Source organism: Protopterus annectens, chromosome 7.part0 (assembly GCF_019279795.1).
Source record: "Protopterus annectens isolate FY-2018-M chromosome 7.part0, PAN1.0, whole genome shotgun sequence".
In the NCBI taxonomy this organism is placed as follows: domain Eukaryota; kingdom Metazoa; phylum Chordata; order Ceratodontiformes; family Protopteridae; genus Protopterus; species Protopterus annectens.
The window spans coordinates 589,346,386-589,370,565 of record NC_056739.1 but is presented as its reverse complement, the minus strand read 5'-3'; the positions used below and the strand labels follow the sequence as shown (position 1 = coordinate 589,370,565).

The window sequence follows — 24,180 nt, the reverse complement described above, 5'->3', positions numbered from 1 at the left end:
GGGAACAACTAATTTTTGTCGAAGCTGGATATCAAACTATGATTTAGAATCTGCTCCACTGGCTGATTTAATATATAAAACACCAATGGCAGCACAAGATTTATTACAATGGACACCCGAAGCAGAAACAGCTTTCTGCAGACTAAAACAATTGATAGCTTCTTCATTAGTTTTAGGACTTCCGAATTACCACAAACGATTCTTTCAGACCGTAGATTGTAAACAGGGATATATGATGTCAGTTTTGACGCAACAGCATGGGGATAAGCAACGCCCCATAGCTTACTATTCATCACAGTTAGACCCAGTGGCACAGTGGTTGCCTCACTGTGTGCAAGCAGTGGTCGCAGCTGCAATGGCAGTACAGGCTTCAGCCTCAGTGGTGTTATTCCACCCTCTCACATTGAGAGTGCCTCATGCAGTCGTGATAATTTTACTGCAAGAAAAAATAGCATATCTTTCTCCTGCTAGACATCTTTCATGTATGACTATACTGCTGAGCCAACCTCATATGGTAATTGAACGTTGTACAACTTTAAACCCGTCAACGTTACTTCCAACCCCTGTGGATGGCACGCCGCACAGCTGCCTGCAGGAAATTGAGCAAACAACTTTGCCCAGACAAGATCTCACTGATATGCCCTTGGATGATGCCGAGGTGATATTTTACGTGGATGGCTTGTGCAGAAGGGGTCCTACAGGGAAAAATCTAGTGGGGTATGCAGTAGTTACAGATACAGAGATCTTAGAAGCCCAACCTTTACAGCATAACCTATCTGCTCAAGCAGCAGAATTGATAGCTTTAACACGGGCTTGCACTCTAGCGAAAGATAAATGTGTGAACATATATACTGACAGTCAGTATGCTTTCTCTACAGTGCATGTTTTTGCGCAACAATGGAATGATAACATCTAATGGTAAACCGATTAATCATGCGCAACTTATTTTGAACCTATTAGATTCTATTCAGTTACCTACTAAAGTAGCTATTTGTAAATGTTCAGCTCATACAAAACAACAGGATAGAACTTCAAAAGGAAATGCAAAAGCTGATGCAGCTGCAAAGCAAGCAGCCTCAGACTCAGAAACTTTACTTTTAACCGAGGAATTACAACCCTCTGAGATTTTAGATCTAGAAATGTAAAAAACAATGCAGACACTCACTACAAAAGCAGAGAAACAAAAATGGGAGAAACGAGGTGCAATCCTTGAAAATGGACTGTATGTCTCCAAAGAGAAAAAAACAATATTACCGTCTAATTTATTTAGATATGCAGCTTTGTTGAGCCATGGGCAGTGCCATGTCTCAACAGGGGGGATGGTACAGTTAGTAAATCGAATATTCCAAACATATGGATTCATAAATTATACAAAAAAATTTTGTGCAGCATGCCATACTTGTAACAAACACCATGCACAAGGGGCATTCAAACCCAAGCAAGGGAGTTTTCCTACACCACCATATCCGTTCCACACTATTTGTATGGATTTCATAGAGTTGAATAAATGTGAAGGGAAAAAATACTGTTTAGTAATTATAGATATGTTTTCTAAATGGGTAGAAGCTTTTCCAACTAAAAATCCGGATGCAGCAACAGTGGCAAAAGCCCTAGTAAAAGAAATAATTCCTAGATTTGGCATACCAGAAAGGATTTATAGTGACAATGGGACACATTTTGTTAATCAGATGATCCACCAGCTTGGGAGATTCTTTGGAATCTCCTTAAAGAATCATTGTGCTTACCACCCACAGTCTGCAGGACTGGTGGAAAGGTACAATGGAATTCTAAAAAGCAAATTGAGGAAGCTAGTGAGCGAGACACAGAAAAACTGGATTTGCTGTCTGCCTTTGGCACTGCTGAACATGAGAACAGTTCCAAATGTAAAGTGTTTGACTCCCTTTGAAATGATATTTGGAAGGGCATATTATGTGCCACAGTGGAAAGCTCTCATGCCTGCAGAACTAGAGGCTGACAGCTCATTAGCTAGCTACATGAGAAAACTGTTAACAAATAAAGCTGTTTTGCAGTTGAACTCTTTTTCAGATAAAAGACAGACCAGACCGTTGGAAGCAGTGCTGACTCCGGGGACCTGGGTGTGGCTGAAGGTTACGAAGAGGAAGAATTGGGTGAGTCCGAAGTGGGAAGGACCGTACCAGGTACTGCTGGCAATGCCTACTGCAGTCAAAGCTGCTGAGAGGACGTCCTGGGTCCATCTGATGCACTGTAAACCGGTAAAGAATTTTCAACTTGATAAACATTTTGTGACTGATGCACAACAAAGGCAGGATGGCCAAGAGCAAAACGAGTAAAAATACAGATCAACCCCAAAGATGTTGTTTAATCATCTTGTTGACTATGCATTTATTGACTATGATTGTGATGACCTTCCTTTTGTTGTGTTTTTTCCTACATGTAACCACACAAGTGAAAGTGGAGAAATGTGATGAACTGTCTATAGACTGGCATCTGAACTTTAACACATACCTAGCTATGAAGCGTGTATATGTACAGACTATGAACATTTCAAATTGCTGGGTTTGTACTGCTATACCAACAGCATATGGAGGACTGTTAATGTCCGCTGTCCCCTTGGGGATAAATGAGACTTGGGAGAATTTACTTTTTGATACAGGATCTGTAAGATCACAAGACAAAATTGCATTGTATTTGCCTATCACACAGAAGGGAATTGTATGTTTCTATAAGAATGATACACTTCAATTGGGTTGGAGTAACTGTAATATAACCATATCTTATAAATGTTACATTAAAGTTAAAGATAGAGGCACTGTTTGTAATACGAATTATGATTCATATTTGAGTTTAATGAAAACAACATTAAGTGAAGTGCAAAGAAATCCTGTGTTACTTAAACAACTGTCTATTATAGACAAGAAAATGTTTCATGCAGAATTAACCTGCATCAGTACTAAAGTAGAAAACTGTTATTTTGTTTGTGGGAAAAAGGCATACAAATGGCTACCTGAGAATTGGTCCGGCAGTTGTTTTTTGGGTTATCTGGTTCCGGCCATAAGACATACTGCAGAATTACCTCTGGGTGAGATACAAAATGTGAGAGATGTAGCCAGGAAACCTGAAGGTCCAATTGGAAAACCTGTAAATCCAGTGGGACAAATCGAAGCTGGTTGGAAAGACCATCATTCTGTAAAGAATAGACAAAAATTGACTCATATGGACTTGAGTGACAGTGTAATATCCTGGGCTGGAATACTTCCAGCATATGGAGCAGTCAAATCAATCTGGGAGTTGAGAAAGCTGTCGTAACTTCTCGAAGTAATGAGTAATGCAACTTTTTCTGCTCTCGAACTAGTGACTGATGAACTGAATGCGATGAGAACTGTTGTGCTACAAAATCGAATAGCTCTTGAATTCACCCTAGCGGCGAGAGGTGGTACGTGCGCGCTTATCAAAGAAGAATGCTGTGCGTTTATACCAGACAATCGACATGAAATTAATGACCACCTAGAGGTAATACAGCAGGTATCGGCCATGACTGAACCAGGCCCAAACCCACTGATGAACTTTTTCCAGAATCTGTTTGGTGGGTGGGGTTCTATCCTAATGAACATCTTGATTGCTATTTGGGTGGGTCTGCTCCTATTAGGAGCATGTGTCTGTTGTGGGATTCCCTGCATGAAAAGATTAATAAAAGATCTTATTGATATATCTGTAACTGAAACTTTGTACCAAGACATTGAGTTAGAAAAATTAATTTCAGATAAAATTCTTTCCGAAGTATAAACTAAATGACTTACCTGGTTGAAAGTCCTTAGGTTCATAGGTTCATAGGTTCATACTAGGCTATCTGCCCGAGGGCATTTACAAGCCTAGCCCATAGTTTTTGTGCACACCTTTAGTATATGGGGAACTATACCCATTATTTTGCTGTGCCTCTGTTGAGCAGTGACACTGGGAGATTAAAGGAGAAGGCAAGGGGATGAAATGACATTGTTTATATTTCAGAATAGAATAAAAGTATTAAAAGGGAGGAAATATATATGCATATATATGTATGTATATGGGTCCCCTGTGTTTGGTAGAACATGTGTCTGGTGTTTAATGTCAATGGTATGGATAGCTCAGTGGTCCAAATATCCTCAAGTTTGTTTCATCAAGGCAGGTGAATGGGGTTGGAGGGAGTTATAATGTGTGTGTGTGTGTGTCTGTGTGTGTGTGTGTGTGTGTGTGTGTGTGTGTGTGTGTGTGTGTGTGTGTGTGTGTGTGTGTGTGTGTGTGTGTGTGTGTGTGTGTGTGTGTGTGTGTGTGTGTGTGTGTGTGCGTGCATGTGAGACAAGGTTGTGGTTGGAAATCAGTGAGGGATAGGTGTTGTATATTTGTCTGTGAGTATGTGTATTTTAGAGTTAAGGTAAGTATTCGGTAAGGAGATATATATAGTGATGTTAGTGTGTTTTTGTGTATGTTTCTGTGTCCAAGTGTGTCTTGTGTAATAGTAGTAGTAGTAGTGCTACAGGAAGGTTTTTATGAAGGTAAGGTATAACGTTACAGATGGCGGAAAGTGCAGTGTTAAGTTTAGGGTTAGCACCTATTACTAAGGTACTGCAGTGAGTTGGAGCAGGACTTTTGGTTCTGATGAAGTCCTGTTCATTACATAAGGATGAAATCAGCTAACCATTGTCAATTTAACATATTAAAGTTGTTGGTGGAACATTTTCAATTTATCTGATTTTAGTGTTTTGCTGCACACTACACCAACTTTTTTTGGTGTATATCCTTTATACCCACATACACAACACGCATGCAGTCAACCACAACTCTGTGTGCCAGCCTGACCTCTGTAGTCTGCTCCGTGAACACACAGCACACGCACACACTCACACTTAGTTCATAGATCTGTTTGGTCCTTAGCTTCCCCAGTGTCTTCCTTTTCATCTATGGTACCCTTTTGCCCTACCTCCTACCTGTTCATTTCTCCTAAAGGCCTCTTTGTATTCCTTTTCCAGGTTTTCCTGAGTACTACATAGTTACACCATTGGGCTTCTGGTACTCTACATTTTTGTATGAACTTTTTGATTGTTCAATTGTTCAGGGATTGAAAGTCCCTGATTTGCAGTCTTTTTTCCCTCACTAGTTGTGGCTTTATCTCAGATACCTGAAAGAACCAAGAGCATTGATTTTGCCACTGATCAATGTTGGTGACTAACAGCAGCTAAAAATGTGTCAGAAGAATACTGACTTGAGTGCCAAAGGCTGACAGTATGAAGATTCTGAAGAAAGGCCAAACCTTGTCGCCCTCTAGCTCTATGTGGCAGCATGCAATTTCAGATGACAGAATTACAAGTTTTTTTTTTTTATTTGCTTACTTAATATATATATATATATATATATATATATATATATATATATATATATATATATATATATATATATGATACATCTCTGATGGTTATTAATGTTCGAAGCATTGAGAGTATATTTTTTTTTAATTGGGAAACTAGCTACATTCCCACAATATTCATGGTGTTACTGTTTGTAACAATGACTGCAAACAAGTTCTGTCAGGGTATAAATGTTTTTACTATTACAGACATTCTAACAAAAAATCAGGTGGAGGTGTTATGATAGGGATTACAGATAATTATGCCACCTGTGAGGGATTGCAGATAGTTATGAGACCAGTGATTACTACAGGTTCAATAACACCAATACTATAGACTATGTAACAGTGACACTAAAGACAACCCTACTAATTTCATGAACTTCTCGTGGTTTGTCTTCAGAATGGGGAAATATGCAGGAATGCTACCATTTTTCATTTATTTTCTGAAGTTTGTTGAAAGTCCATTGGGCCAAAATGAGGCAGTTTTCAATGGAGGCCAGGGGAGAAAAGCTACATATACAATTATTACAAAGCTAATATCAACAAAGTGTGACATTGCAGACAGAGAACATTTGGAAATAAGTCTGGTTTCTAGGTGGGCGATGTGTAGTTGGTGAGAACTGGTATGTGCACATTATACTGCATGGGTCATGTGGCAAATGTTTGATTTTACAACTTGTGTGTACTCGGCTCTACTGATGAGGTCACTGGGGCTAATGTTTCATGTTGGTTGTCGTGCATACTTGGAAGGGCTGCTCAAGGGGTTGTTGATGGAAATGTTGCATTCTGGTGCTTGTGCATAGTAGGGCAGACTGCGAAAGGGGCCGCTGGGGAGATGTTGCATTTTGGTGTTTGTGCATACTCAGACTTAGTTTATGGAAATGTGGCTTATTTTCAGCTTTCGTTAGCATGTCAACGTTTCAGGAAATGTGTTCATTTCCCTCTGCATTTTCATGTTTTGTGTTTTATTGTTATGTTATGCACTTTGTTTTTAGTTCATTCTTGACATATATTTATGGCGTCCGTTCACTTTGTGGTAATCTGGAAGCACTCCTTAGGTAGCTTATTTTATAGTTTAGGCATGCAAAAGCAAAGCTTTTTTTATATTATTAATAAAAGAGAGGGAATATTACAGGGGAAGATCAACTGGCATGGTTCTGACCTGTTGTACTATATACTGTGACATGGTTTTGATGTTTACGGTGCAACGGGCAAGAAAATTGGTGATTAATAGGGGTTGTGTGTATGGGCCATGTTGATGTTACACATACACACACACACACACACACACACACACACACACACTGAAAAGTCAGCATTAGACAAGATTTTGTTTTCGCTTGGACTGGAAATTTCTTAGCAGATAACCTGAAAAATATTGTAGTTAAACAAATGTAGATAGGTAATTTCATTGTATATGTAGTGGGTGGCACAGTGCCACAGCACATAATGTGTGTGCGGGTGTGTGTGTGAGTCTGTTGCCTGGACATTATATGATTGACTTCAAAACTTGGCTTAGTTTCTGGTGTGTTTCCAGGGGATTCAATATTGGTCAGCATGGGAGTACAAGGGTATCAGACCATATTACTTAGCGAATGATGGTCTGCACCTGTGTTCGTGTATTTGATATTTACTGTTTATTCCACAGAATTTTGTGATGTAGACAAACAATTGTAATATGACTCATTCCTCATTGCTTGGTATGTTGCTAACAAATAGGTGGGAGGATGGGCTCAATAATAACTTTTATACTGTTTTTGCTGAGTAAGTGAATGGCAGAAGACAAGCTATCTAGTTTGACATTTCTGCGTGTCTTATTATTATTAGTATGATTATAGTGATTATAGTGAGTAGTTGCCTGACTAAGATAAAGGTTATTACAGAGTGACTACTGACAGCATGGAGCTACCATATTTTTATGCATTTCTCTTGGTTTTGTCAGTCATGTGTGGAATTTAGGTGGGAGGAAGGGCACAGTAATATGTAAGTGTTATACTATTTGACTGACTATGGCCTTATAACAGATTATGACTGTGTTGCATAACACATGCAGAAAGTAATATAATAAATGCCAGCAATTATCACCTGTGTCTGGGCATACATAACTTTGCAAGTCATTAGCACAGTGCAGTTACAATATAGTATTAAATAATTGTCACTTTTCAGGTTAAACTGTCAGCAGCTGTCACTGTTATTCACATAAGTAGAAGTCGTTATCACATTGATGAATGCACAACTCACATTTGGCTCTTTCTCCACTTGCAGTGATTGCAATACACCCCCACCCCTCCACCCCTCCACACTACTTTCATTTATGTCATGTATACAATTGCAAGAAATGTAAGCAGTCTAGGAGGAAAAATGTAGACATTACATCTTCAGTTGCTGTTTTTTCATGAGAAAGTGGCTGGAATAAGAGGATTTGTGGTGTACTGTATGAAGAATTTGAATATATATATATATATATATATATATATTATTGACTGCTTTGCATCCTCTCATTTGACAGAAAATCATAACTTGTTTTTAACTATAAGGCAATGACAATATCCAAACTCATATGTTGTATTTATTTGAGACTATTCTGCACTGCTGTGGTAAAATATTCCCTGTGCTTTTGAACTGTGAAGTCATTCTGTTGCGTTACTGATTATAGTCTTGCTCTTTTATTTATCATTAAATGTATACCTCCCTTTGTGGGTGAGATACCAGAGGCATATTTCACCTGTTAGACTATTTGCATATCTGTTGGGTGAGCTACCCAGGGTGTAAAGTAGCTGGGGACATAAATATAAATATATATATATATATATATATATATATATATATATATATATATATATATATATATATATATATATATATATATATATGTACACACACACACACACACACACACACACACACACACACACACACACACACACACAGATTTATATGTGTATGTAGATATATATAGATGGAGATATAAATATATGGATATATATATATATATATATATATATATATATACATATATATATATATATATATATATATATATATATATATATATATATATATATATATATAAATAGGTGCATTGCTTTTCACGTGCCTCTGTGCAAGTATATTACATCAGAATGTTGTATTGCATTGTGTTTTTCAGGTGTGATTTCAAGTGTAAAGCAACACAGCCACCACCAAAGATGCCATCTGTTGAGGAGAAAGCAAGCAGCATTTTCCTGTTGGGTGAGGAAACTGACTGTGATGGTTGTAGCAGTGGTTCAGACAATGGTATGCACCTTGGTGTACCACATAATGCCAACCAGAGTGAGGATGATGATTATGACTCAGAGGGTGACATTCCACTCGCACGTCTGCGTGAAAAGGCCATTGCCTGTGATATGGATGATGCCCCTGTGCCCGTCATTCCTGAAAGACCACTACGAGTTGCCAAAGCAGACATGACCAGTAATTATGACACTGACCATGACAGTGAGGATGAGGTGCCACTTGCACACGTAAGGAAGGTGCCCACACACAATGGCCACCAAGTGCATTCAGAGTATGATGCAGACGATGACTTGCCTTTATCTGTGTTCACAAAAGCACGTGGTCTGACTGACACAACTATGCAGTCCTCCATAGTGCATGGCACTGCAAGTGCCGACAAGGGTGTGGATGTGCCTGTGACTGTGCATGATGTGGGAAGTAGTCCAGAGTATGGTGATTGGGATGGAGAAAATCCTCTAGATATGAGTCCAAGTAGCTCCTTGTCAGACAATATGGGTGTGCCTCAGCAGGGAGCATGTGTCAGCAGTTCACTACCAACTGCAAGCAGTACAGTTGCTACTGGCATTGAGAGAGCACCATCTCTCAACCCTTCAGCCCTTCCCATTCCCAACTGTTCCTTGCGACCCAGTCAGGTATGCCGAGCATGCCCACCACGTAAGATCACGTGGGAAAAACACCTCCAAACTTTAAACATTGAGGAATTTGTGGGGCCAGTAGGACCAATAAATCATTTGGGCTCAGATAGCACAGAGATGGACTTCCTGAATTTGATGTTTCCAGAGGAGCTATACACCCGTATTGCTAATGAAACAAATCACTATGCTGCACAGAGGCAGGCCGCAGCAGGCAAGGTTGATACGCGGTCGAGTCTTGTTTGCCCAGGAGACATACGCACATTTCTAGGTGTCAGAATATACATGTCTGTTGTACATGTTCCTGAATTGAGGCAGTACTGGGAAATGCACCATGTATACAGTCGCTTCCCAATAACAGAGTACATGACCAGAGATAGGTTTGAAAAAATTCAGCAGTACTTCCACTGCAACGATAACAGCCTGAGCCTACCACAGGGCTCTGTGGGTCATGACAAGCTACATCACGTATGGCCAATACTGGATGCAGTACTTCATGCATGCAGGACACGTTACAATGTGCATCGTGAGGTGGCTGTAGACAAAGCCATGGTTGGCTTCTGTGGACGCTTGACATTTAGACAGTTTATGCCTGGTAAGCCCGAGAGGTATGGCAGTAAAGGTGTGGGTGTTGGCAGACTCGACCAATGGGTATGTATGTGAATTCCAGGTATACACTGGAAAAAATGGAGCAGAATACAGAGGTCAGGCTGGCACACAGAGTTGTGGTTGACAACTAGGGGACTGATTGGCAAGAAGCATCACATTTACTTTGATAACTTCTTTACCTCTGTTCCACTAGCACAGCAATTGCTGAAAGATGATCTATACTGTTGTGGAACCATGTGCACAATAGGTCAGGATGACCTCTAACATTCAACAGACAGGCCATTGGAAAAGCAGCTCAAGGCCACTACAAGCAATTGCAGAGTGGACCACTGCTAGCTACTGAATGGAAGGATAGCAAACCAGTATTCCTCCTGTCAACTGTCTCCAGCACATACAGGAGAAAGTGTGATGGAAGAAAGGCATCAGTGCCATGTCCACCAGTTGTAAACATGTACAACAGTTACATGAATGGGGTGGACCGAGCAGATCAGCTCAGGACACAGTATCCCAGTACCAGAAAGGCCCGCAAATGGTGGCTGTACTTGTTCTGGTTCTTATGGGATGTGGCCATTGTCAATGCTTTCATTATATTCCGTGAATGTATCAGACATCAGCAACTGTCACGCTCTGGACATGCTATTCCAGCAACACAGTTACAGTTCCAAAGGAACCTAGGCTTACATCTACTTGCCAGTTACACAAAGAGGAAAAGATGCACTGAGATTACTGTCCCAGAGACTGTGAGCCGATTTGAGCATGGCTCTCACTTTCCGGTGAAATGGCGTAAATCAAGATGCAAAACTGTGCCAGCAAGGGTAAACATGCTGAGCCATCATGGGGGTGCCTGACTTGCAAGGTCAATCTGTGTGTCGAATGCTTTGGCGAGTACCATGGCCATAAATTTCTCCCATAGTGCTGTTGTCAAAGCTAAGCATGGCCTTGGGTGTGCCACTGTGATGTAATGTTTCCCTCCGGGAAAGGACACATGCAAAAAGACACAGCCTGGGTCAGTCTTGGTCTTTTGACATGTTGCCTTGATGTAGCTCTCCACTTAGTCTCCCTCCCCTCAGGTGTAGTCAATGTATGTAGGTCAGGGCAACAGGGTTTACATTAGCTCCTCCCTTCCACTCCTAATGGCCATTGCCGAAAGGACACATTTAAATGGAAAAGACAGAGGTAAAGCAGAGTGCCTCACTTGTTTTTTCAGTGTAAATGTGCCCTTTCTGTGCCCCCATGTCAGTTAGCAGCCAAGCCCTTCAGCACCAATGCCAGGAAGGTCCCTCTTCAGTCTTTTTTGCCAGCTGGTCTTAGGTTGGTGGGTACATCGCGGGGGGCATACCCAGCCAGCATGGATCTTGTGATCCACCTGGATCGCAGTTGGGAACTTGGAGACCCTTCAGCTCAGTCCCATAGTGCTGCTGTCCTAGGTAAGCATGGGCTTGGGTGTGCCACTGTGATGTAATGTTTCTCTCCGGGGAAGGACACATGCAAAAAGACACAGCCTGGGTCAGTCTTGGTCTTTTTGACATGTTGCCCTGATGCAGCTCTCCACTCAATCTTCCTCCCTCAAGGTGTAGTCAATGTATGTAGGTCAGGGTAGTAAATGTATGAAGGTCAGGACAGCAATTAGTGAGTTACTTCAGTCCCTCATCCCTTAGGTCCATTGCTGAATGGGCACATGTAAAGAGAAAAGGCAGAGGTAAGGCAGACTGCTGACACTGAAGGAGGTCATGAGACCATAGTGGTATCAGCAGTCTGAGTGGTTAGCCAGTACAGCTATGGGACACTTCAGATAACCAACATCTGGAGCCCCATGCCTGTCCTTGGCATATTAGTGGAGTGGAGGTCCTTACCCTGCTTTTTCTCTTTACATGTGCCCTTGCTGTGCACGCTTGTCAGTGTCCACCCATACTTTATTTCAGGTAAGGTAAGACTGTCTTCTGCTGTTCAGACGTTTACAGAATGCGTTCATGCATGGCTTGATGCACAAGGCCGGTGGATCTACAGTCTGCCATAATGGCATCACCATGGAAGATGTTCACCTGTTCAGAAGGGATGGCATTCACCTGACTGAGGAGGGCATTGTGTTGTTCTTGACCATCCTCCACAATGGCGTGAGGAGAGCCATGCAAGATTGCTAACATGCAGCTTGTGAGAAGAATGGAAAACACCCATGACCAAGTCGGACCAGTATAGTAAGTAAAACACTATTATGAAATGTGTTGTGTAAAATTCATTTCTCTGAGCTTGGCAAATAACTGTTATGGAAATTATGATTTTTTTTTTCATATTTTGGTAAATAACTTTGCAAGGGAGCATCTGAATGTGCCAAGTAATATCTCATTCTGAAGACAGTACTGCTGGTTCCAACATGGTAAAAGAATTGTGCCTGTATGTTTGACACATGTGCAGATATCAAAGTTTGTTTCGGACTTAGGTTATGGAAATTTAATTTTTTTTCATATTTTGCTAAATAACTTTGCAAGGGAGCATGTCAGTGTGCCAAGAAATACCTCATTTTGAAGACAGTATTGACAGTTCCAACATGGTAAAAGAATGGTGCCTGTATGTTGTACTCATGTGCAGATATCAAAGTTCGTTTCAGACTTAGGTTATGGAAGTTATGATTTGTTTTTCATATTTTGGTAAATAACTTTGCAAGGGAACATCTGACTGTGCTAAGTAATACCTCATTTTGAAAACAGTATTGATAATTCTAACATGGTGTCTGTATGTTGTACTCATATGCATTTATTAAACTTTGTTTCGGACATGGGTTATGAAAATTATGATTTTTTTCCATATTTTGGTAAATAACTTTACAAGGGAGCCATCTGAATGTGCCAAGTAATATCTCATTTTGATGACAGTATTGCTGGTTCCAACACGGTAAAATAATTGTGCCTGTATGTTGGACACATGTGCAGATATCAAAGTTTGTTTGGAATCAGGTTATGGAAATTATTATTTTTTTCATATTTTGGTAAATAACTTTGCAAGGGAGCCTGTCAGTGTGCCAAGTAATACCTAATTTTGAAGACAGTGTTACTCCTTACAACATGGTAAAAGAACTGTGTTTGTGCACTCTACACATGTACAGATATCACAGTTTGTTTAGTCTTGTACGATTATGAAAATTATACATTTACAATACTTTTCATTATTATGCCCATATTTTTGCAAGGGAGCATGGTGCTCACACAAATGATGCATCATTTTGAAGCTGACATTCAGATGCACAACTTCTACACTGATATGTAGGCTCTGTCTGTTACAGGTGATAAGATATTATGCTTTATTTATCAATTATGAAAAATAATATATTAATCATATTTCTGTGAATATCTCAAGAAAGGAACATCACACAGTAATGGTTAATGTATCATTTTAAAGCTGACATTCATACTAACAAATTACAATCAAATTGTATGGGTTTGCATGGTACATTGACCAAGATATTATGCTTTGTTTTTCCAAAAATGTAAAAAATATACACAATATCAGCATTCCTTGCCAAATATTTAATAATGACTTTGATATACACTATCAACATTTACACTGTTGGAAATGTCAGTGTCTGCTGAACAACTTTCGCGTTTACATTTTTAGTCTAGCTCTTATAGTTAAAGAGTTATGAACATTTGTTTTCTGTATGGTATTACAAATGGATTTTCTGAAAATGAGCTCAGGCTGCACTGTTGTTCCTATGGTGGAATTAAGCAGGCAGCTTTTCCTGAGCTGCTCCGGAGTGAATGAGTTAAATAATGGCATTGTATAATGCCTCCTTGCTGCCCTTTTGCAGCTGTCTGGTATTCTGCGGCAGTTCTGATGTACTGCGCATGCGTATGCCTACGCAGTACATCAGAGCTGTGGGCAAAAGCAACGGAGAAAGCAAGATCTCCGTTGCTTTTTAAAAACTGTTTTGCTATGTTAAATGGGTTTAACAAAGCGAGACAGCTTTAAAAAAAGCAACTGAGAATCTCCGTTGCTTTTTTAAAGCTGTCTCGCTATGTTAAACCCATTTAACATAGCGAGACAGTTTTCAAAAAAGCAACGGAGAAAGCAAGATCTCCGTTGTTTTTACAAACTGTCTTGCTATGTTAAACATGTTTAACATAGCGAGACAGTGTGAAGCAACAGAGATCTTGATTTCTCCGTTGCTGTAAAAAAAGAGTTATAATAATGGAAAAAGTTTGCTATGTTAAAGAGAATCTCCGTTGCTTTTTTTAAAGCTGTCTCGCTATGTTAAACATGTTTAACATAGTGAGACAGTGTGAAGCAACAGAGATCTTGCTTTCTTCGTTGCTGTAAAAAAAGAGTTATAATAATGGAAAAAGTTCAGGCAACCGGACCTTTTTCCATTACTATAACTCTGATTTACAACATGCACGCTGACCAATCATTGTGCACATTTTTGAATATTAATGGGGGGGGATTTTATATTTTGCTTTATTTCTTGTACTGCTTTTTCCCATTGAATCCTACTTACCTTTAATTATATATTTTTCTTCACATGCATGCTAATACTGTTTACAGTTCCATAATTATTAGCTGCAGCTCAGTTTTATTCCATGGCAATTTAATGAATCTCCCAGTCTGTCACTGTCATCTAAAACACATTATAAGGTGTTCCTACCTAGTAGGCAGTTTCATTCAGTCTGGACTATGTTACACCCAGAATTCTGAGCTTTTAAATCCTGATAACAGGAACAAAATCTCACTCCTTAAGGTGGGCACCCTATGGCCTTTTGTGATAGACTTCTGTGAATGCTACACTCTGCAGCCTCACGTTGTGAACACTGTGTATTAAATTCATTGTGATAATACTAGAAATGTTCATATTGCTGAACAGCAGTTTTGGTCAGTCACGCTGAGCTGCTTTATTACACTTCTTTTTTCACTATCAGAGGTGTACATACTCCTTAATAATGGCTAGTAAACATAAAATAAAGTGTTAGTGAATGATGAAGACTGATGACCACTTACCACGAATGCTACTACTGGGGCTAAAATAATTGCCAAACCACACATCACAATGATAGCAACTGCAAACCCTGGGAAAGGCCTGTTATCAGGAGGATAATGTAAAGGTTCAGAACCTAAAAATAAAAATAAGAAAAGGTAATTACTGCATCTATGTTATTACATGTTTCAGTCTCTGTCAAAACTGGATATAATGTGATGGAATGGTACGAGATTACAAATACAAAGTGGGTATACCTCTTAGAATTTAGGAAGTGACATTTTATGCATATGTGTTTGTGTGTGTGTGTGTGTGTGTGTGTGTGTGTGTGTGTGTGTGTGTGTGTGTGTGTGTGTGTGTGTGTGTGTGTGTGTGTGTGTGTTGTATATGTTTCATATGTGTTTCTACTTAATTATATTAGCGTTTCCCTTGTAATCTAACTGCAATATTTATGGATATATTCTCTGTTGATAGACACTTAGTTGTTGGAATTTAGGTTTAGAAAACAAGATATGATAGAATAAATTTAACTCTGTGTTGGTCTGAGAAAATTGCACTGAGCATAAATTCTTAACTTAATGGAATTAAAATTAGGTAATTGTGTGCAGCCATGTTGTTATGCATTCCCAGATTGTGTCAGTTCATTCTCTTTTTTTTTTGCTAAAAATACTTCATTTTCAAAGGGATTATAAAACATACTCATCAGGGAGGATGTATCCAGACTAAGACCATTTTTCTGAAGTACGTCGGCATTGTTGTAGATTTGTTGCACCACTTCAGCTCGGGTGGAAAAGCGTGAGTTATACATGGTCTGAATATCGGCAATAACAGATCCACTCCTGTAAAATGTAGATATTAGTAAATAACAATGATGTCATATGACAGCTGAATATATTTATGCATGTTTACTAATGTTATTTGCCGAAGTTTTTTTTATACATGCATTGTATCTATGAAGCACATAATTTAAACTTGCCTTTAGAACAGCTTTTGCTCATTAGCACAGTTAACACAAACTACACATAACTAAAATAAATGTAACTTGGTGGAATACCATTGATGCTACTTAAATTGCCTGCTTTTGTTAAATGCTTAATGATGGAACTGTAAACATATATAGTACAAGAACTATATATCAGCATTTTATAAGGTGTTACTAAATTTTCTTGTTGCTACAGTTTAATTAAATAACATAATGGATATACTATAAATGTGCAAGCATTAGAAAGATGGATTTAAATACAAATAGAATCTTACCAGGATTCATTGTTACTTATTTAGATTGAGAAATATTCATTACTTTTATTATAAACCACTTTTTATCAAAATTTGGAAATCTGTTAGTAAAGTAATGCAGATCATAAACAATACAACCCAAATGGTTTATATTCACTAAATCGTTACCATTTTCTAAATGCAATAATGTCTTCCATGAAGGATGCTGTGGATAAGTAATGGACCTTGCTAGGGCAAGGAGTTCCCCTGCCCTGGACATTAGGATCATAGGATCATGGGATCATAGGTTACTAGACTATTGGCTCTCAGGCCCTTATAAGCCTAGCTAAGAGTTTAGCCCATGTTTAGACAAGTCAGCACCTAAATCCCCTGTCCAGTAGTGACACAGGTGGAATCCCAGGGGTGTATTTTCTGTTTCCCATTCAGTTATCCAGGTTGCGCCTTACAACAATCTTGGTGATCCAGACTTTTCACTATAGTGATCGCCCTATTGGACTTTGCTGATTTTATATTTTGTTTATAGATGTTTGCAATCACATGCAAGGACACCGAGTTATTATTTTTTTCTGAGAAAAATGCCAAAAAATTCCAAAATCTAAACTGTCACAATACTGGAAAAATATGTATTTTGGCATTTTAGGCCTGAGCATTGATTCATCATATTTATTTTTGTCATTTGTTACTACTTATAAAATTGCCAGTATTCCTATAATTTATGCATTTGTTAAACAGGAAAACAAACTTTTAATCATGGGCACTTTTCACCCATGACCTCTGTCAAAGGGTACTTGCAATATATATGGAAACTTTAGAGTAGCCATCAACCAGCATGTTTTTGAGTGGCGGCAAAAACTGTAGTACCCAGAGACACCACATGCATTCCCAGGAAGAACATGCAAACATCATTTAGACAGTGATCTGGACTGGACCCCAGACCCTGAAGCTGAAAGGCAGAGATGTTAATCAATGAGCCACTTTCCTCATTATAACTATAATCAGCTAACCAATTAACTAACAGCCAGTTATACTCATTTTAATGGCTAGCTTATGAAACTGGAATTTTATTTTAATAACTGTAAACAATGTTACCTGATCAAAAGGCACTGGGGGATAAATTGGTGCAAGGAGTGGAATTTAAAATATTCAAGCCTTGGAACTGACGTTCAAAAAAATAACAACTGTTCATGCTTCAAGATGTATACTGAGATATTTATATATATATATATATATATATATATATATATATATATATATATATATGTTCATAGGTTCCTAGGTAGGTACTAGGCTATCAGGTTTCCTGGCTTACGCCACCCAAGAAAGTTAATTTCCTGTGAGTGAGAGTGTAGCTCAGAGGGATTGGGATTTCTTAAGGTGTAGCATGCCCAACAGCTCTGGGTTTAACATAGCTTTATATGTTAGGCAGAGATCTCTTTGGAGTGGGCAATATGCTACAGAGTAAAGCTGGAGTTTTTTGAGACGGTCAGTGTAGGGCATCTCTTTGAGGCCAGTAATCCTCTTTGTGAGGTACTTCTGTGGCCTTTCCAGCTGCTGCATATGTCTTGTGAGGTACATTCCAAAAGGGGTGTTGTACTCTATAATGGGTCTAATGAGTGCCGAGTAGAGGGGAACAAGGACCTCTTTTTTTTCCTGGATGAGAACCCTTTTGTAATGAGGTGTGCCACATAGAAGGATTTCCTGACTACTGTGGCGATGTGATTATCAAAGGAGAGATTACTGTCCACCTGGGTCCCAAGGTCTCTTATCACACATTCGGCATTAAGTAGACTGCTGTTTATGTGGTAGTTCATGGGTACAGAGTTTTTACCAAAGGGGATGACAATGCACTTTTTGGCATTGAACTTGAGGCCATGCCTCTGACACCAGGCATCTGTCTCAGTGAGGCCCTTCTGTAGGATGTCCACATCCTTTGGGGATTCTATTATGGCTCCTAGCTTGCAGTCATCTGCAAACTTAATTAGCCAGAGGCCTTCTGTGTTAGCCTGTACTTCAGAGAAGTAGATACCAAACAGGAGAGGTCCCAGGACTAAACCCTGTGGTCCTCCACTTGTCATTGGTTTGAAGTCAGATTTGGAGTCTGCAACTTTTACAGTGTGGGTTCTGTCAGTGAGCCAGTTGGCAACCCATCTTGTAACGTAGGGATTTTTACCTAGTTTAGTGAGTTTAGCTATAATTCCAGAATGGGGGATGGTGTTGAAAGCCTTGGTGAGGTCAAGATAGGCTGTGTGAACCACCTTACCCTCATCTACGGCTTTCGTGACTGCCTCAAAGAAGTTGATCAGGTTCAGAAGGCATGATCTGCCTTTCACAAACCTGAACTGGGTGGGGTCCAGAGTTTGGAGGTTACCAATGTCTTTGTTTATGAGTTCCATGATGATACATTCCATGGCCTTGTAGACCAGGCTCGTCAGGCTAATAGGGCGATAGTTCCCAGGACCAGTGGTGACTCCCCTTTATGAAGTGGGATAACTGTTGCTGTGCGCCATTCAGTGGGCACAAAGCCTGACATGAGACTATGAGTGAACATGGTGCTTAGGTGGGGAGCAGGTTCATTCTGAAGTTCTTGTAAAACACAGCCTGGGATGTTGTCCGGTCCCATGGATGCTGTGGTTTTGGTTTTAGAGAGTGCAGCTTTTACCTGCATAGATGTGATTACAGGGACTCTGCATTCTTCCTGTATAGATATGGGCCCTTTAGGGGGTGAGAGGGGGATAAAGTTAGCACTGAACCTACCTGCCAAGATGTTGGCAATATCAGTTGGTTTTGTAATTTTCATGCTGTTGTGCTGTAACTCAGAGCAGATCTGGGTATTGCCATTGAGATTCTTGACATAGCTATAGAATGCTTTGTGGTTGCCCTTAGAATCAGTGGCGATTTTGTTTTCGTAGCTAGCTTTGGAGGATCTTATAAGTGATCTCAGCTTCTTACTGAGGCTGACCAGGCAGCTCCTATACTCATGGGATTTTACTCTCTTTTGCAGCAGTTTCTTCCTTCTGTTGTAGAGTTTGTTTATGGCAGGGGACAACCAGATTGTCTTCCTTTTTTTGGAGGATAGCATCTTGGTTCTGCTTGGGATAGCACTATCCATGCACTCATGTAAGTGCTTATAGAGTGCAATTGTGTAGGATTCAGAAGTTGTAACTGTATTGTCCATCTGCATGGGTGTCATGAAGTTCACCACTTCTGTCTTAAGAAGCATGAAGTTGGCTTTGGAGAAATTTTTTACCACGGTTTCCTTAATGGTGGGTGGGGATGGGATGAGGATATCTAGGGTGATTAGCTTATGGTCAGATCTGACCAATGAGGAGTTGATTTCAGGTGTGGAACACCGGTCACTCATGTTGGTAATGACTAGGTCTAGGATATTGTTGCCCCTGGTGGGGTGTGGATAAGTTGATCCAGGGCAGTGGAATTTATGAATTCCAGAAAGCGCTGAGTGAAGGAGTTGGTACATGAGTAGTTTTCCCAGTTAATGGTGGGATAGTTGAAATCGCCCATTATTAGGGTGTTTGGTTGAACCCTCATATTCTCCAGTATGTCAAGAAAAGAGGAGTGGGAATCCTGGGGCATGGTGAGGGATCTGTAGCAAGCTACAATTTGGATTGCAGTTTTGCCCAGAGATAGTTGCAATTTCATAACCTCGGATGCATTATGCTGCGCAACTAGCCTGGAGGTGTGGATATCCTTAATGAATATGGACACACCTCCACCTTTGGTGTTCTGGTTCAGGTTAGATAGCCGAAAATTCTGGTATGATATATAGCCTGGTAATGCAGGGGTGCTTTCTAGATTCTTGAACCAGGTCTCAGTCACTACACAGATATCGATGTTCTCCATTTTAAGGAGTGCCTCTAGTGAGTGCATTTTGAAATTTAGACTTCTAGCATGGAGTAGCATTACCCTCAGTTTTTGCTTGCCTGTTTCTGTTACGGTGGTGAATTTATCATTTAAATGTTGCCTAAAAAATGCACTATAGGGGCGGCAAGAGCCTTAGCCAGTATCCGGAATCCCAGGGGCGACAGGTGCAGGCCATCTCTGGCAAAGCATCGTGGTCTGTCGACCATGTCGTCCCAGGCAGAGAGATACTGGATCCCCTTAGAATAACACCAGAAACTTAGCCAATTGTTGAAGTCAATCATTTTGTCCTTGTACTGCAGTATCATACCGGGCGATGGCAGGATGCTACTCAGGGCTAGGGTCATACCTGCCTGGGCTACAAGATTGGAGAGCTCTTCCATGTCTCTTTTCATGTAGTCCAGGAAAGTACATCTCAGGTCATTCACACCAACATGGACAATGACAGAGTCATATTTTTTCTTGTTGTGGAGTGACCTGAGTGCGTGGGTTATGTGGTGGATCCTGGCACCTAACAGGCAGCTGACAGTAACCTTCTCCTTGTTTAGTCTGGTGAATGGGATATCAGTGTGCCTCACTATAGAGTCACCTATGACTAGTGTGTTGTGTACGCTGGTTTGCCTTATGGGCTGTGGTTTATTGGTACACTGAGTCTGTTGGCTATGTGTCATTTGGGTTGTGTTGGGGGGTGGAGGTTGCTTGCAGTATATTAATATATATATATATATATATATATATATATATATATATATATATATATATATAGATATATGTATATATATATATATATATATATATATATATATATATATATATATATATTGCTTTATGTGCACCTACTACATGATTCAATGACTATAGAGTTGCTTTTAATAAATGACTGAACATTTTAATTATTTGTTAGAGTTGGGATGTTATGAATGGCAGAATAATGAATCCAGCCTTATACAGGTATGCCCTTAAAACCACTTACATTTTGTAACAACACAAATATGAACATGGTACTTGCTTTTCTACAAAGCACAATTCTGCACTTAATTTTATACCACCCTCTTTTCTTAACCCACATGCATTTAATTTAAACTTAAAATACTTATGAAATAGCAACATGATTTAATAATGGATTTATATCATTTAAGTGATGCCAACTCTGTCTGCACCAACATTGCACCCTAACCCCCCAAATTTATAAATGCTAACTCAGATTGCACAAAAATAAAGCAATGCTTCTTAGCCCAACCATCGATGATTTTGCTCAGCTGCAACCATAATTATGCATTAATAAGTAAAACACAACATATTTGTAGTTAGGGTGGAGCAAAGAGGTGCAAGGTGTTAGGGGGTACGATCAGTAGATGCTGATCAGACGGTAGTTCAATACCAGCATTCAGAAGTAAACCCAATACTGCATTTGTGGTTATGGCTAAATTACTTCATTGGTATTTGTTTGTACCAAGCCACTTTTATTTTTGTAGCAAGCAGTTTGCTAGTTTTCAAACGAGAAAAAATGTTTTGGTCCTTAATTGTCAGAATACTTTTTTCCATCATCTCCCAGTTTAGGTGGGTACCATGATAGCTAACGACAGTTCTGCTCTTAACCTACTGAAATCTATATGCTTATATACTATATCTCATGATTGAGGGCTAGTACCACCGCCACCAGTAATACACCCAGATGGTGGGAAACCATCAAGTGTGATGTCAAGATGACTTGCTCCTATGGGGTTTGAATCTCACCACTGCCAACCAAGGGTAGCTATAAGTATGCTGTGTTTTATTTATCTAAAGCATCATTATGGTTTTAGTTGAGCAAAAAAGTGCACACCCATCTATTTTAATAAGATGGCATACAAATGATTAAGAGAATGTGTAGTGTTGTCCTGTGTATGGGCATCCAGCTTCCACATCTTGACAAGACTGCACACAGGGCTCTTACAAAGCTGAGTCTTTAGCCAAGCATACTGGGCCCCTTTCTCACTGCTCTCTCTGTGAATCAACATCTTCCAGTGTCCCTTTACCCATGGTAACTGCCTTTCGCGTGAAGTATTTTATATATATATATATATATATATATATATATATATATATATATATATATATATATATATATATATATATATATATATATATATATATATATATATATATACATTCTCTCTCTCTCTCTCTCTCTCTCTCGCTGTTTCTCTCCCCACATCTCTCTCACTCACTCACTCACTCACTCACTCACTCACTCACTCACTCACTCACTCACTCACACACACACACACACACACACACACACACACACACACACACACACACACACACCAACACTTCCCAGGGAAGGCTGGCCAAATTCCACAGTTGCCTAGGTTTTTTTCCTCGAATGGTAGTAATGCCACCTCCCTAGAACAGTCAGGGACTTTTATTTACCTGCTTTTATTAACTGAGATAAATTTAAACACAAAAAAATTAAACTCTCTAATGTGTAGTAGGCCTAAGTAATCTGATAGGAGGTATGTGCCATGCAGCAGATTAGCCAACCATGTACATAATGATTGCCCTCGTCTTATACAAATAACAGTGCGTAATAAATAATGGATGCCAACCACAGGAGCTAAAAGGTAAATAAATGAATTTTACTTATATAACAAAGAAAAATAATGCAAACAGATTAAAATATACATAGGATAACACAAATACAGAAATAAAACAAAAGTCAATAAAATAGGATATGTACAGCAAAATCTAATCTCCAGACACCTGAGTTCTTTAGTTATCTTTCACTGCAAAAAGTCACTTTCAAAAGTTAGTATAGGAAGATACGGAACAAGGTGAACGCCCAAACCAAGCAGCCACAATAAAGATAAATATCAAACAAAAGGTTTGGGCGAAACACAGCTCAAAGAAAATAAAATAAAATGTCATATAATGTCATACATCTGTCGTATCAAACTCAATCACCACAGCGGATCCAAGAAATAGACATCCAAGTAAAAATCTGTTCTTTATTACATACTGGTACCAGAGTTAGCGCTTTCACCTTTCGGTTTCATCAGACTCAAAAGTTAGATGAATTAATAAATAATCATCAGGTAGATACCTTTTCAGATGGATAGACCATACAGTCAAGTCAAGATAGTATAATTTTAATAAAATGGCATAGCACTCATTTATACGTAGAGCGCTTTTTTCCCAAACCCCAATGGCAATCACAAGACATCATCTTTCTGTTGCTAGCCTTAGAAAAAAAATAGTAGTTAAACCAGTTCTTGTACTAGTCATAGCAAAGTTTTTTCAGAAACAAAAGCTTAGTGATGTCAGTCCTGTAGCAACAGACATTGCCAGTACATTTCTAGGTCAGTTTCCTACCCCGACTCCTCCCTTGTGTGGCTTATTGATATGCAAGTCATTAAGTCTTTCAGAAACTGCAGCAATTGAATTTAAAAAGACAGTCCATGGTCTTTTATCTATCTCTTGTGTTTACTACAATTGAAGACAGCAAGTCTGAAAACCCAACACATTTCAAAAAACTCTTTCTAGTCTTCTGTATTCAAAAGGACAAAAGTCACACTTTCTGATTCATAAGACTAAATGCACTGATTACAGAAGAAGAAGAAAAAAGAGAAAAATAAATTTTAACTCAGCTACCTTTAGCATGGCATTAACTCTAGTGCCACTGTTATACTCTTTTAAGGATCTCATCCAAGTTTTAGGGTTTAGTATTCTGGTAGATTATCTTTTATCTTTTCTAAATGAACCATTTGCATTACAATTAACACTACCCTCCTATACTGAATAGTTATGTTATAAGATTGGAAAGATAGACTAGGTCTAAGAAGCTTTCCATTAGTCTCTCCATGTAATGTATGTACTCATTTTAAATGAATGTGGTCTGTAAATACAGTTGACTTTCTGCTATACAGGTAGGGCTGTAACTTTTGCAAAGCCTGCACCATGCACAAACAGGCATTCTCTATGGTTCATAGGTTCATAGGTTCATAGGATGATACTAGGCTATTGACCTGGAGGCCCTTATAAGCCTAGCCAAGAATTTCACCTATGTTCCCTCAAAGTCAGCACCTGTTTCCCCTGTCCAGCAAGGACACAGGTGGGATTCCAGGGGTATATTTTCTGTTTCCCATCCAGTCATCCAGATTCCTCTTAAAGATGGCTAGAGAGGTACTCTGCTTGACATGGAGAGAGAGTCTGTTCCACAGATAGGGGAGTCTTTGGGACACAAA

General features: G+C 39.4%; 1 protein-coding gene across 2 annotated transcripts in view; it reads right to left on the bottom strand.

Annotated features, from left to right (window-relative positions):
* LOC122806611 (mucin-3A-like) overlaps positions 1–24,180 on the bottom strand; it is a 391,121-nt gene that overhangs the window by 25,256 nt on the left and 341,685 nt on the right. For both annotated transcript variants that reach the window (XM_044077178.1, XM_044077177.1), the window contains exons 18-19: positions 15,542–15,681; positions 14,866–14,978 (exon numbers count right to left, since the gene is read on the bottom strand). In XM_044077178.1, the coding sequence (XP_043933113.1) occupies positions 14,866–14,978; positions 15,542–15,681 (253 nt within the window). The remainder of the gene's footprint in view (positions 1–14,865; positions 14,979–15,541; positions 15,682–24,180) is intronic.